Raw genomic sequence first — 15701 nt, forward strand, 5'->3', positions numbered from 1 at the left:
TAACAAAAAGATGGGGTACTGGGCTAATGGTCGGATACTTGGTAGTGTGGATGAGCAGAGGGATCTTGGTGTCCATGTACACAGATCTCTGAAAGTTGCCACCCAGGTAAATAGTGCAGTGAAGAAGGCAAATGGCGTACTGGCTTTTATTGGTAGAGGAATTGAATTCTGGAGTCCTGAGGTCATGTTGCAGTTGTATATGACTCTGGTGCGGCCTCATCTGGAGTATTCTGTGCAGTTTTGGTCGCCATACTATAGGAAGGATGTGGAGGCACTGGAACGGGTGCAGAGGAGGTTTACCAGGATGTTGCCTGGTATGGTAGGAAGATCCTATGAGGAAAGGCTGAGGCACTTGGGGCTGTTTTCATTGGAGAAAAGAAGGTTTAGGGGTGACTTGATAGAGGTGTACAAGATGATTAGGGGGTTAGATAGGGTTGACCATGCGAACCTTTTTCCACATATGGAGTCAGCTATTACGAGGGGGCATAGCTTTAAATTAAGGGGTGGTAGGTATAGGACAGATGTTAGGGGTAGATTCTTTACTCAGCGAGTCGTGAGTTCATGGAATGCTCTGCCAGTAGCAGTGGTGGACTCTCCCTCTTTATGGGCATTTAAACGGGCACTGGATAGGCATATGGAGGATAGTGGGCTAGTGTAGGTTAGGTGGGCTTGGATCGGCGCAACATCGAGGCCAAAGGGCCTGTACTACGCTGTATTCTTCTATGTTCTATGTTCTATGTTCTAAAGTAGTGAACCAGATGGTTTCTTGCAAAAACTGACAGGTCCTCATTCTATTTTGAATTATAGATTTGTCTTGAATTTAATATATCCTTCCTTAAATAAGGAACCCAACATTGTATACGTTCTCCCGATGTGTAAGGTCATTGTAAGGCATGTACAAGGGATGTTATTGAAGGGAAATAGCTCAGCAATGACCATGGAAATGTTTCTCTCAGTCCACAGCAATCCTCAAAATCTCTTCCAGTTACTGTCATCTACAACCTAGTGAGGTAACTGAAACCAGCCCAGGAGATCATGTGGAACAAGACAAACACACACAGACACTTTAACTGTCTGCAGTCTCTGCACCAGTTGGGAAGAGGTCCTGAATCCTTTGCAGTGAGCATCCACCACACAGACCGTGATTCCAGAGAATCTGCAGAACTGCTCCAATGTTCAGGCTTTTCCTACCCCCTCTCAGCTCCGTTCTGTGCGTTCTGAAATAATCTTTCATTGGAGATGCAAAACAATCCTTTATTCATATCATGGGCTTCTATTCAGAGGCTTTTTTGGTTCTACCTCTGAACCAGGGATCGAATCTCACCTGCTCCCGAGGTGTGCAAGAATATCACTGAGCAGTTCGATTAGAAATATCTGGATGTCCATTGACTCTAAGTCTACCCATCTTTAAAGGGAATGAACCAAGTTTTTTTAAGCTCTCCATGTAACTGAGGTTCTTTAAACTGGAAATTAATCTTGTATCACCCCCTCTAAAAGGACATTGTATTACTCAGACTGTTGGAGGACCTAAAATGGATAGAGATACTGTAACCTGTTGCATATCAAATGGTGCTGTTGTGGGAGTAGTTCCTATCTCTGGATTAGGAGGCCCACCTGCTCCAGTGGTATTTCTGAACAGCTGGAGGAGAGAATATCTAGAGTGTCCGAGGCCGAATCAATGAAGTGTAGAGCTCAACATGAGTCTCTTCAGCCTGTTCTGACTGCTGACTGTCCAACTGAGCAACTAACCCATTACCATCCTCCCACCTTCTCACTGCAGCTCTTCCACATGTTTCATTTTCAGTTAATAATCTGATTCCCTCTTGAAATCTTCCATTCATACTGAGCATTACTGTTAACAACCCAATAATCAGTTTGTGTAGTTACAGTTTCTTTATGTTGGTGTTTGACCATCAGTGAACTGTGTGAATAATAAAAGGTCTTGTTCTCTCTTGGCTTATTCAACATGCAAATGATGCATAATTCTATGTTATCTGACAGTGTGTTTATCTGGTGGGAGATGGTACCATTGTGCTAATGTCATTGGACTGGAAATCCAGAACTCCAGGCTGATATTTGGGGAATGTGGATTCAAATCCCATTATGGTCGATGGTGAAGTATGAATTCTATAAAATTTGGAATTTAGAGGCTGGTCTAATAATGTGTAAATACAGTCGGTTCTGCTAAAACACGCGTTTCTGCAATGCAAATTAGCTATAACATGATTAAAGAATTTAGACCATTATTTGTAGAATGTGAACTTTCCTTCCCTGTATTGATGCTAACGCAATTCTAGCCCCATTGGTTTAAGTGGTGCTGCTATTATGCAATTTTCTTATAACGTGGGATTGCAAGGAAACTGAACTATCGCGTTATATCAGAAGAGACTGTGCTATAAATCGTTGTAACAACTCCTGTAGTTCACTAATACTCTTTAGCAAAGGAAATCCAGGAACTGTGCAGCATAGAAAGAGTTCCTTCAGTCCAACTCATCCACGCCAACCAGATATCCTAAATTAATCTAGTCCCATTTGCCAACGTTTGGCCCATATCCCTCTAAACCTGTCCTTACGTGTTATAGTGTACCAGATCCACAATGTGACTGACTCTCAACTGCTTTCTGAAATGAAGTGGAGGTGCCGGTGTTGGGCTGGCATGGACAAAGTCAGAAATCACATGACACCAGGTTAATGTCCAACAGTTTTATTTGAAATCACAAGCTTTTGGATTTGGTGGGTTGGTACCTGGGACTTCGATGTTGTGGCTATTACGGAGACATGGCTAGATCAGGGACAGGATTGGCTGTTGCAGGTTCCAGGGTTTAAATGTTTTAGTAGGGTCAGAGGTGGGGGCAAAAGAGGGGGGGGTGTGGCTTTGCTTGTCAAAGATAGTATTACAGCGGTGGAAAGGAAGATGGACGAAGATTTGCCATCTGAGGTAGTTTGGGTGGAGGTTAGGAATAGGAGAGGTGAGGTCACCCTGTTAGGAGTCTTTTACAGGCCTCCTAATAGTCCTAGAATCGTTGAAGAAAGGATTGTGAAGATGATTCAGGAGAAGAGCGACAGTAATAGGGTGATTGTTATGGGAGACTTTAACTTTCCTGATATTGATTGGGAAAGCTATAGCTCAAGTTCGTTAGATGGGTCAGTGTTTGTGCAATGTGTGCAGGAGAGTTTCCTGACACAATATGTAGATAAGCCTACAAGAGGTGAGGCCATACTGGATTTGGTTCTGGGTAACGAACCAGGCCAGGTATTAGAACTAGAGGTAGGTGAGCACTTTGGGGACAGTGACCACAATTCGGTGATTTTTACTCTCGTGATGGAGAGGGATAAGTGTGTACTACAGGGCAAGAGTTATAGCTGGGGGCAGGGAAATTATGATGCGTTGAGGCATGACTTAGGATGTGTGGATTGGAAAAGTAGATTCCAAGGCAAGAGCGTAATTGATATGTGGAACTTGTTCAAGGAGCAACTATTGAGTGTCCTTGATAAGTACGTACCTATCAGGCAGGGAGGAAAGGGTCGTGTGAGGGAGCCGTGGTTTAATAAGGAGTTGGAATCCCTTGTTAAACGGAAGAGGGCGGCCTTTGTAAAGATGAGGCGTGAAGGTTCAATAGGGGCAATTGAGAGTTATAAGGTAGCCCGGAAGGACCTGAAGAGAGAGCTAAGAGCAGCAAGGAGGGGACATGAAAGGTCCTTAGTTGGTAGGATTAGGGAAAACCCTAAGGCTTTCTATAGGTATGTTAGGAATAAAAGAATGACTAGGGAAGGAATAGGTGTGGAGGCTGAAGAGATTGGGGAGGCGCTGAATGAATACTTTTCGTCAGTATTCACTCAGGAACAGGACATTGTTGTCGATATAAATACTGAGGCACGAATAAGTAGAATGGATGGCTTTGAGATATGTAGAGAAGAGGTGTTGGAAATTCTGGCAAGGGTGAAAATAGATAAGTCCCCTGGGCCTGATGGTATTTATCCTAGGATTCTCTGGGAAGCAAGGGAGGAGATTGCAGAGCCATTGGCCTTGATTTTTGTGTCCTCTTTGTCGACAGGAGTAGTGCCAGAGGACTGGAGGCTAGCAAACGTGGTTCCCTTGTTCAAGAAGGGGAGTAGGGATAATCCTAGTAACTATAGGCCAGTGAGTCTCACTTCTGTTGTGGGCAAAGTCTTAGAGAGAATTGTAAGGGATAGGATTTATGCACATCTGGATAAGAGTGATGTGATCAAGGATAGTCAGCATGGTTTTGTGAAGGGCAGGTCGTGCCTCACAAACCTTATTGAATTCTTTGAGAAGGTGACTAAGGAGGTAGATGAGGGGAAAGCGGTAGATGTGGTATATATGGATTTTAGTAAGGCGTTTGATAAGGTCCCCCATGGTAGGCTACTGCAGAAAATACAGAGATATGGCATTGAAGGTGAGTTGGAGGTTTGGATTAGGAATTGGCTCTCTGGAAGAAGACAGAGGGTAGTAGTTGATGGCAAAGGTTCATCTTGGAGTGCCGTCACTAGCGGTGTTCCGCAAGGATCTGTTTTGGGACCATTGCTGTTTGTCATTTTTATAAATGACCTGGAGGAAGGGTTAGAAGGTTGGGTGAGCAAGTTTGCGGATGATACGAAAGTCGGAGGAGTTGTAGACAGTGAGGAAGGATGTGGCAGGTTACAGCGGGATATAGAGAAGCTGCAGAACTGGGCAGAAAGGTGGCAAATGGAATTCAATGTAGCTAAGTGTGAAGTGATTCACTTTGGTAAGAGTAATAAAAAGATGGATTACTGGGCTAATGGTAGACTACTTGGTAGTGTGGAAGAGCAGAGGGATCTTGGTGTCCATGTACACAGATCTCTGAAAGTTGCCAACCAGGTAAATAGTGCAGTGAAGAAGGCATATGGCGTACTGGCTTTTATTGGTAGAGGAATTGAGTTCCGGAGTCCTGAGGTCATGCTGCAGTTGTATAAGACTCTGGTGCGGCCGCATCTGGAATATTGTGTGCAGTTTTGGTCGCCATACTATAGGAAGGATGTGGAGGCACTGGAACGGGTGCAGAGGAAGTTTACCAGGATGTTGCCTGGTATGGTAGGAAAATCCTATGAGGAAAGGCTGAGGCACTTGGGGTTGTTTTCATTGGAGAAAAGAAGGTTTAGGGGTGATTTGATAGAGGTGTACAAGATGATTAGGGGGTTAGATCGGGTTGACAGTGAGAACCTTTTTCCACGTATGGAGTCAGCTATTACAAGGGGGCATAGCTTTAAATTAAGGGGGGGTAGATATAGGACTGATGTTAGGGGTAGGTTCTTCACTCAGCGAGTCGTAAGTTCATGGAATGCCCTGCCAGTAGCAGTAGTGGACTCTCCCTCTTTATGGGTATTTAAGCGGGCATTGGATAGGTATATGGAGGATAGTGGGTTAGTGTAGGTTAGGGATGCTTTGATCGGCGCAACATCGAGGGCCGAAGGGCCTGTACTGCGCTGTATTCTTCTATGTTCTATGTTCTATTAAAACCCTTGCATTAGGGATGGAGCAAACATTACTGGGATCACAATTTTATTTAAGTCTTCCGTATCAGGGCATGGCTAGGGTAATTAGGCAAAGTCTTTTCCCTGGGGTCGGGGAGTCCAGAACTAGAGGGCATAGATTTAGGGTGAGAGGGGAAAGATATAAAAGAGACCTAAAGGGCAACTTTTTTCATGCAGAGGGTGGTACGTGTTTGGAATGAGCTGCCAGAGGAAGTGGTGGAGGCTGGTACAATTACAACATTTAAGAGGCGTTTGGATGGGTATATGAATAGGAAGGGTTTGGAGGGATATGGGCTGGGTGCTGGCAGGTGGGACTAGATTGGGTTGGGATATCTGGTCGGCATGGACGGGTTGGACCGAAGGGTCTGTTTCCATGCTACGTCTCTATGACTCTATGACATACACAATCACAGTGGGAAGTGTGGTTTTGGTCAAGCTGTTTAGTAAACCAAATTTTTAAACATATTTCACAGTGTTCAAAGTTTGTGAGAAGATTTGTAGCTCGGGTGCTTGTTGTTGTGGTTCTGTTCCCCAAGCTGGGAATTTGTGTTGCAGATGTTTCGTCCCCTGTCTAGGTGACATCCTCAGTGCTTGGGAGCCTCCTGTGAAGCGCTTCTGTGTTGTGACTCTGTTGTATAGGTGCAAAAGAAGTTGCACAAAAGAAACTGCATCAAGACACTGTTCAAAAGGACCACAACACACTGCAGTACACCAGAACTGCAAAAAGAGGAAGAAGAACACCTCTATAATTTATTCGCCAAAAACGGATACCCGTGCAATTTCATCAACAGCTGCCTAAGGGAAAGACAACGGAATGAGGACAGGAAGACAGCTAACGATCCGCATCCATGAACACCAACTAGCCACGAAATGACACGACCAGCTATCCTTCGTAGCCACACACGCAGATGACAAGCAACATGAATTCGACTGGGACAACACGACTATTATAGGACAAGCCAAACAGAACAGCCAGGGAATTCCTAGAAGCATGGCACTCATCCACAGATTCTATCAACAAACACATCGACCTGGACCCAATATACCGGCCACTGCAGCGGACAGCTGGAACTGACAACTGGAAGCGGCAGAGACAGGCCACTATAAATGCCGGAGGGAAGATCACAGAAGTGCTTCACAGGAGGCTCCCAAGCACTGAGGATGTCACCTAGACAGGGGACGAAATGTCTGCAACACAAATTCCCAGCTTGGCGAACAGAACCACAACAATATTTCACAGTGTTTTCTTCCCTGGTCTAAATCTATCAGTTACAAAAGACTCACGTGCTTCATTGTACACTTCACATGGATCTGTTAAGAGTTAAATAAGTGGGACAGAAATCAGTATTGCAAAGAATACAATAACCTAATTAATAACTGACTCCCATTAAAGTCTGGAAAATACAAGCAGTTAATCAAAGGTAAATGAGTTAACTGCTTGGATGAGCATGTCATTTGTGTTTTACGCAACTTGCATCCCAATAATGCTCCGAGACTTGGCTTTTGTGTGTGCATAGGATTGGGATAAAACTGTAATAGTGAGAATGGGAACCTTGACAATGTACTTACTTGGTCGCTGTCATTACCTGTAACTCCAAACAATTTGCCCCTTGACAATGGAGGGAGAGAACAGCAATAATCAAGAGGCAGAAATTTCACTGCATTAAGCAAAGGTTAAACAGGCTAGAACTCTCATTGGAGTTTAGAAAAATGCAAGATGATCTCATTGAAACAGACTGGATTCTTAAAGGGGCTTGATAGGATCAGTGCTGAGAAGATGTTCCCCCTATTGGGAGAGTCTAGGACCAGAGGGCAGAGGTTCTGAATAAAGAGGGACCAATTTAAGACTGAGATGAGGTGGTATTTCTTCTTTCAGAAGTCTTTGGAATTCCTTACCACAGGGAGCTGAGAGGACAAAGTCCTTGTGTATATTTAAGGCTGAGATAGATAGATCTTTGATCAGTCAGAGAACCAAGGATTATTGGGAAATGGCAGGAAAGTGGACATGAGGAATGTTGGATCAGCCGTGATCCTATTGAATAGCAGAATAGGCTGAAGGGGCTGAATGGCCTCCTCTAGTTGCTATTTCGTGTGGTCTTATCAGTTCTGCAAATATAAAATGCCAATTATATGCCCATCCTTTTTCTGCATTAGGGTCCAAAAAGAATTAAACCATGTAAACTTCTTCAAAACTGCTAAGTCCTATAACAAAACATCAGTCCAAGTTGTACAAACAGCAAAATAGATGATAATTGATTTGGCAGCTTCCAAATTGGGATGATGATGCAAGTAAATTGTGTAGTCATAATTCATAACATTGTTACAGACAGTCAGAATAAAGAATAAAATGATAAAGACCACGGACAATTATGACTATTTCAGCAGACAAATATTTGTAATATTTTGCAAACTGCAGGTCTCCTAGAGAATGAAAACAAAAGGTGAACAGCACTTGATATTTTAAGACTGAAATCCAGGATCTTGTATTGGGAGGTTGAGTTATTACGTTCTCAATCACTGTTGGTGAGTTTTGTAAAGTAGGGGTAGGGCTGGCTTGTGATCTGTTCATTCTGTGGATATACAGCAGAAGCTGGAAGCCCAGCATGTGAGTAAGCTGTGTGCGCCTGACTCGTTTTCTGTCTTCATTCCAGGGTGACTGTTCTCATTTCTCCCAGTTATCATGAACCGTCTCATCGATGTTTGAGGGGTCCAACCTCCTCTCGTGGCTCGCCGAGGGGTTCCTGGGTCACACTCAATGGACACAGTTAAACAGTGGAGCACTCCCCTTCGTCAGCTGTGGTAACCCAAGAGAACCTCGTACTCCTGGATTTGAGTGACAGCAAATGATTTGCAATGGTGACATGAAACGCAAGAGGGAAGATTTTTATTTTCTGAAGGCAGAAACAACCGCGCTACTTTAAATCTCGGAAGAGGGAGGACATAAAGCATGAGTTTCCTGAGCAGACTGCGTCGGCTGTTTCGACAACTCACGTTGCAGGGAGTGCTTCTGTTACTCTTTGCCTTCTGCATGGTTACTGTGTTCATCTCCGCCTATTACCTGTACATCGGAACCAAGCAAGAGACGGAACTTTCCAGCGAAGTCCAGCGTCCTGACTGTGACGACTCCAGAGTCACCCCGTCCAGGCTATTCCCAACCAAGCCCATGAAGGCAGTGGATGTCTCTCGCACTGACCCTGTGGTCCTGGTCTTTGTTGAAAGCATGTACACCCAACTGGGGCAGGAGATCGTGGCCATCCTGGAGACCAGTCGGTTCAAGTACCACACGGAGATCGCGCCAGGCAAGGGCGACATGCCCACATTGACAGATGAGGACAGAGGCCGCTTTGTCCTCGTTATATATGAGAACATTTTGAAGTACGTGAATCTGGATGCTTGGAACAGGGAACTGCTCGATAAGTACTGCATTGAGTACAGTGTTGGCATAATTGGCTTCTTCAAAGCGAATGAAAATAGTTTGCTCAGTGCCCAGCTAAAGGGCTTCCCTTTGTACCTCCACTCTAACCTGGGCCTCAAAGACTGCAGCATTAACCCCAAATCACCGCTTCTGTACATCACAAAAGCAAAGGAGGTGGAGAAGGGCTTCCTGCCGGGAGATGACTGGACAGTCTTCCAGTCCAACCATTCAACGTATGAACCCGTTTTGCTCGCCAAGACCAAATCCGCTGAGAACATCCCGCACATGGAGGTGGATGCTGCCCTTCATACAACTGTAGTGCAGGACCTGGGACTCCATGATGGGATACAGCGAGTGCTGTTTGGAAACAACATGAACTTCTGGCTCCACAAGCTTGTCTTTGTGGATGCGGTCTCCTTTCTGACAGGGAAGAGATTATCTCTCCCGCTGGACAGGTATATTTTAGTGGACATTGATGATATCTTTGTTGGCAAAGAGGGAACCAGGATGAAAGCAGAAGATGTGAAGGTAACCAGTTCTTTCCCCCTTCATTTTCTTAGTCTGCTCATGGGATGTGGGCACTGCTGGTTCGGCCAACAGTTATTGTCTCGTGCAGTGGTTCCTGAACTGGGGTTTCTCAATTAGATTTGATTAGATTACTTTACAGTGTGGAAACAGGCCCTTCGGCCCAACAAGTCCACACCGCCCCGCCGAAGCGCAATCCACCCATACCCCTACATCTACATTTACCCCTTACCTAACACTATGGGCAATTTAGCGTGGCCAATTCACCTAACCTGCACATCGTTTGGACTGTGGGAGGAAACCGGAGCACCCGGGGGAAACCCACGCAGACACGGGGAGAATGTGCAAACTCCACACAGTCAGTCGCCTGAGGCGGGAATTGAACCCGGGTCTCTGGCGCTGTGAGGCAGCAGTGCTAACCACTGTGCCACCATGCCACCCACTAATTACTGGTTGATACAGACATATCTTTGTTGCCTCTGTCAAAGAACGGAACAGAACATCACAGGAACAGGCCCTTTGACCCATCAAGTCCGTGCTGACACATGATGCCTTTCTAAGTAGAAACCCTTTTGCAGTATCCCCCTATCTCCTGTCAATTCATATATCTGTCAAGAACTTTGCTATTGTATCCACCTCCACCACCTCCTCTGGCAGTGCATTCCAGGCACTTCCCAGCCCCTGGACAAAAGAAAAGTGCCTCTCACATCACCACTAAATTACTCTCTTTGACCTTAAACCTATGCCCCTGAGTAAATGACACTTCTGCTCTGGGAGAAAGACTCCAACTAGCCATTTTGTCAATTCCTCTCATCATTTTGGAAACTTCTATCAGGTCCACCTCTCAGCCTTTGACGTTCAAGGGAAAACCAACCAAGTTTGTCCATAGCTAATACCCTTATAACCAGGCAACATCTTAGTAAACCGTTTCTGTACCCTCTCCAAAGCCTCCGCATCCCTCTGGGAGTGTGGCAACCAGAACTGTACATAATATTCCCAATGAGGCTGCACTAAAGTTCGAAACAGCCACAAAGTTACTTGCCATACTCTATGCCCCAACCGATGAAGACAAGCAATACTATATGCCTTCTGACCACTTTCTTCATTTGTTTTGCCATTTTCAGGGAATTGTGGGCCTGTACGCCTGGATCCCTTGAAATGTTGATGCTATTAAGGGTTCTGCCATTTACTGTGTACTTCCCTCCTACATTAGACCTTCCAAAATGCATCACCTCGCATATGTCCAGATTAAACTCCATCTGCCATTTCTCCGCCCCGGTCTCTAGCTGATCAGTATCCTGGTGTCCCCTCTTGACAATCCTTCCCACTATCTGCAGCTCTCCAATTTTTGTGACATCCACAAACTTACTGATCAGGCCACCTACATTCCCTTCATTTGTATATATTAAAAACAGCAGGGGTCCCAGCACCGATCCCCACAGAACACCACTGCTCATACATCTCCATTCAGAACAGTACCCTTCCACTGCCACTGTCTGTCTTCTATGGTTAAGCCAGTTCTATATTCATCTTCCAGCTCACCATTGACCACGTGTGACTTTGCCTTTTGTATCAGTTGGCCATGAGGGACCTTGTCAAAGGCCTTGCTAAAGTGCACATCGACAACATCCACCGCCCTGCCCTCATCAGTCACTTCCTCAAAGGATTCAATCAAATTTGCGAGACGTGACCTCCCCTGGCAAAGCGTACTGCTGTCGATCACTAATAATTCCATATTTTTTCAAATTGTTTAAATCCTATCCCAAAGAATCTTTTCCAGTAATTTTCCTACCACTGACATGAGGCACACTGGCCTGTAATTTGCCAGATTAACCCTGTTGCCCTTCTTAAACAGAGGAACTACACTGACTATTCTTCAGTCCCCAGGAACTCTCCTGCACCTAAAGAGGATACACAGATTTTGTACAAGGCCTCAGCAATTTCCTCACCTGTATCCTTCAGCATTCTGCTTTTCAAAACACACTGAACCCCTCCTCCTCTTTGCAATTGACATGCCCTGGGAAATCAACATACCCCTCTCTAGACTCACTATCCACCACGTCCTTCTCATATGTGAGTGCTGATGCAAATGATCGTGAAGGACCTCACTCACTTCCTCAAGGTCCACACACAAATTACCTTCCTTATCCTTGAGTAGGCCGACCCTTTAGGAGAAAGTGAGGACTGCAGATGCTGGTGATCAGAGCTGAAAATGTGTTGCTGGAAAAGCGCAGCAGGTCAGGCAGCATCCAAGGAGCAGGAGAATCGACGTTTCGGGCATGAGCCCTTCTTCAGGAATGAGGAGGGTGTGCCAAGTGGGCTAAGGTAAAAGGAGGGACTTAGGGGAGGGGCATTGGAAATGCGATAGGTGGAAGGAGGTTAAGGTGAGGGTGATAGGCTGGAGTGGGGGCAGGGGCGGAGAGGTCAGGAAGAAGATTGCAGGTTCGGAAGGTGGTGCTGAATTCGAGGGTTGGGACTGAGACAAGGTGGGGGGAGGGGAAATGAGGAAACTGGAGAAATCTGAGTTCATCCCTTGTGATTGGAGGGTTCCCAGGCGGAAGATGAGGCTACACTGGTCCCTAGGGTAGGTCCCTAGACCCACCCTTTCCCTAGCAACCCTCTTGTCTCTTATTTCTGTATTAAATGCCTTGGGATTTTCCCAATCCTGTTCGTCAAGAACCTTTCATAGCCTCTTTTAGCCCTTCTCATTCCCAGTTTAAGTTCTTTCCTGCTTTCTCTGTATTATTCAAGGAAACTTAAAAGGGTTGAGAAAAGATTTACAAGGATGTTGCCAGGGTTGGAGGCTGAACAGGCTGGGGCTGTTTTCCCTGGAGCATTGGAGGCTGAGGGCTGACCTTATAGAGGTTTATAAAATCATGAGGGGTATGGATAAGGTAAATAGACAAGGTCTTTTCCCTGGGGTTGGGGAGTCCAGAACTAGAGGGCATAGGTTTTGGGTGAGAGGGGAAAGATATAAAAGAGACCTAAGGGGCAACTTTTTCACGCAGATGGTGGTGCATGTGTGGAGTGAGCTGCCAGAGGAAGTGGTGGAGGCTGGTACAATTGCAATATTTAAAAGGCATCTGGATGTGTATATGAATAGGAAGGGTTTGGAGGGATATGGGCTGGGTGCTGGTAGGTGGGACTAGATTGGGTTGGGATATCTGGTCGGCATGGACGGGTTGATGCGAAGGGTCTGTTTCTGTGCTGTACATCTCTATGACTCTCTGACTGTATGACTCTATGACTCTCTGAATGTAAGACTCTGCCTGTCTACCATAAACCTTGAGTAGTCACCTTTTTCTTTCTGACAAAGCCCTTAATTTTTCTTGTCTTGCTGTCCTTATCCTTCACTTTGACTGGAACATGCTAGTCCTGAATACTAATCAACTGACCTTTGAAAGATTCCCTCATGCCAGATAAGGATTTACCCTCAAACTGCCACCCCCAATCCACATTCCCCAGCTCCTGCCTAATATTGCAGTAGTTAGCCTTTCCCCAATTAATACTTTCACCCAAGGACTATTCTTTGTCTTATCCACAAATAACGTAAAACCAGCAGAATTATGATCACTGTTCCCAAAATGCTCCCCCACTGAAATTTTGATCACTTGCCTGGGCCCATTCCCCAATACCAGGCCTAGTAGGGCCCCTTCCCTATTTGGATATTTACATATTGCTTCATGAAACCTCCACACCTTCCCCCCACCACACCCACCCCACCCCACCCTACCCCACCCTACCCCACCCTGGGTATTCCTAACAAATTACCCTCACCTTCCAGGTCCCTGGCATTAAGGGAGTTCTAGTCAATATAGAAGACATCAAATCACCCAAAACAACAAACCTTTTGTTTTCACATTTTTTCCTGTCATCTGTCCACATATCTGTTCCTGTATCTCCCACTGGCTATTGGGAGGCCTGTAGTCCAATCCCATCAAAGTGATTGATTGCATCTTTCCAATTCCTGAGCTCTCCCTGTATGGCCTTGTTGGATGAGCCCTCCCTCAATACAGCTGTGGTGTTCTCCCTAGTCAGTAACACAACTCCCCCACCTTGTTTAGATCCCTGTCTATCTTGCCTGAACCATCTTAATCCTGGAACATTAAGCTGCCAGTCTTGTCCCTCTCTTGACCATGTGTCTGTAATAGCTACAACATGATTTTATATATTAATCCAAGCTCTCTGTTCATCTGCCTTACCTATCATACTCCTCACTTAAAATAATTGCACTTCAGGCTGCCAGTCCCACAGCATTCAGTGCCTTTCCCTGGCTCTTTGCTGTTTGCTTTATTAGCCTTAGTCTCTGACTCCTCTTTGACTATTTTACTTGGTGACCTATGGCTCTGGTTCACACCTCCCTCCACACTAGTTTAAACCCGCCTGAGTGACAAATCCCACCATATTGCTAGCTGTAAATTGAACTAAGGCTGAACAGGCTGGGGCTGATATCGTTGGAGCGTCGGAGGCTGAGGGGTGACCTTATAGAGGTTTACAAAATCATGAGGGGCATGGATAGGATAAATAGACAAAGTCTTTTCCCTGGGGTGGGGTGGTCCAGAACTAGAGGGCATAGGTTTAGGGTGAGAGGGGAAAGATATAAAAGAGACCTAAGGGGCAACTTTTTCACGCAGAGGGTGGCACGTGTATGGAATGAGTTTCCAGAGGATGTGGTGGAGGCTGGTACAACTGCAACATTTAAGAGGCATTTGGATGGGTATATGAATAGGAAGGATTTGGAGGGATATGGGCCGGGTGCTGGCAGATGGGACTAGATTGGGTTGGGATATCTGGTCGGCATGGACGGGTTGGACCGAAGGGTCTGTTTCCATGCTGTATATCTCTATGTCTCTATGAATATTAAGTCAGTCTCAGTAATAGTGGCCATTGTTGTTAAAAAAGAACCAACTGGTCACTAATGCCCTTTAGGGAAGGAAATCTGCTGTCCTTACGTGGTCTGGTGACTCCAGACCCACAGCAATGTGATTGACTTATAATTGGCCTCTGAAATCAGAAGTCATGTGACACAAGGTTATAGTCCAACAGGATGATTTGAAATCATAAGCTTTGGAGCACTGCTCCTTCATCAGGTGAAGTGACAAAGGACTGTTGGACTAAAACCTGGTGTTGTATGACTTCTGACTTTGTCCACCCCAATTAAACACTGGTACCACTACATCACACCCTCTGAAATAGTGAAGGAAGCCACTGTGTTCAAGGACAGTCAGGGATGGGTAACAAGTGCTGACCTCACCAGCGATACCCACATCCCATGAAATAAGTTTTGAGAAAGAGCTGTGATTTGCGGTGAGGGCTTGTCCCAATTTGAGACTCATGCCCTGCCCGAACCTTGCTGTGGTTAGTTAGTGTGACTGACTCTTCCTTTGCTACTTTCTTTACAGGCTCTCCTTGAAACCCAGAAGCAATTGCGAGTCCACATTCCAAACTTCACCTTCAATCTGGGCTTCTCTGGAAAGTTCTATTACACTGGTGAGGCACTTTCCTTTATCCGGCCTGTCCCCCTCGGACTGTTGGTTATTGTGGCTTGATGCTGTGCTGTGTCCGCAAAATAAGGAAGCATTGGTCAACTTTTATATCATCACGGCAGCTGGATCCAGCCTAACAGGGGTGGGCGGGTTCATTTGACTCATTGAACCTGACAAGTGTTTAAGAGCATAACATAAAACGTACAAAATTAAAACATTTGGCCCCTTGAGCCCTTCCTGTCATTTGATAAGATAATGTCTGATTATACTTTTACATCTCAAATAAGACTGTACACACGCAGTGTTAAATTGGTAAAAAAATAGGTCCCTATTTATCTCCTGGTCAGAGGGCCCTTGTGACACTGGTAAAGTCCCTATGTCTGGCCCACAAGATCCAAGTTCAAACCCCACCTGCCCAGATACCTGTGGCAACATAGCTGAGCAAGTTGATTAAAAACATCCAATCCTAGTCTGTGTCGTTAGGGAATAATAGATCTCAACTGGATCTGCTGTACCTTATGCATGCAATACAGGAGAAAGGTCATCTGCGTCTAGCTGGGATGTTCTTTAGAAGGTCAGTGTGGACTCGATGGGCTGAATGGCCTCTTTGCATTGTAGGAATTATATTATATAGCATGACATTTTTGGGTGTGATTCTTGCAGGAATCTGATACATCAGGAACAGTATCCAACAGACTAAAAGAAGCTCTCCGCTCTTGGCTGGCCGGGGTGGGGTCTGTTAGCTCAGTTAGCTGGATGGC

At 45.5% G+C, this 15701-nt stretch overlaps 1 protein-coding gene across 3 annotated transcripts in view; it reads left to right on the top strand.

The window, feature by feature from the left end:
• The window catches only part of ndst1b (N-deacetylase/N-sulfotransferase (heparan glucosaminyl) 1b), a 322190-nt gene that overhangs the window by 200775 nt on the left and 105714 nt on the right, over positions 1 to 15701 (top strand). For all 3 annotated transcript variants that reach the window (XM_072590317.1, XM_072590316.1, XM_072590318.1), the window contains 2 exons: positions 8166 to 9457; positions 14857 to 14944. In XM_072590317.1, the coding sequence (XP_072446418.1) occupies positions 8462 to 9457; positions 14857 to 14944 (1084 nt within the window). In that variant the 5' untranslated portion in view covers positions 8166 to 8461. The remainder of the gene's footprint in view (positions 1 to 8165; positions 9458 to 14856; positions 14945 to 15701) is intronic.

The sequence above is a fragment of the Chiloscyllium punctatum genome, chromosome 20 (genome assembly GCF_047496795.1).
Source record: "Chiloscyllium punctatum isolate Juve2018m chromosome 20, sChiPun1.3, whole genome shotgun sequence".
NCBI lineage: Eukaryota > Metazoa > Chordata > Chondrichthyes > Orectolobiformes > Hemiscylliidae > Chiloscyllium > Chiloscyllium punctatum.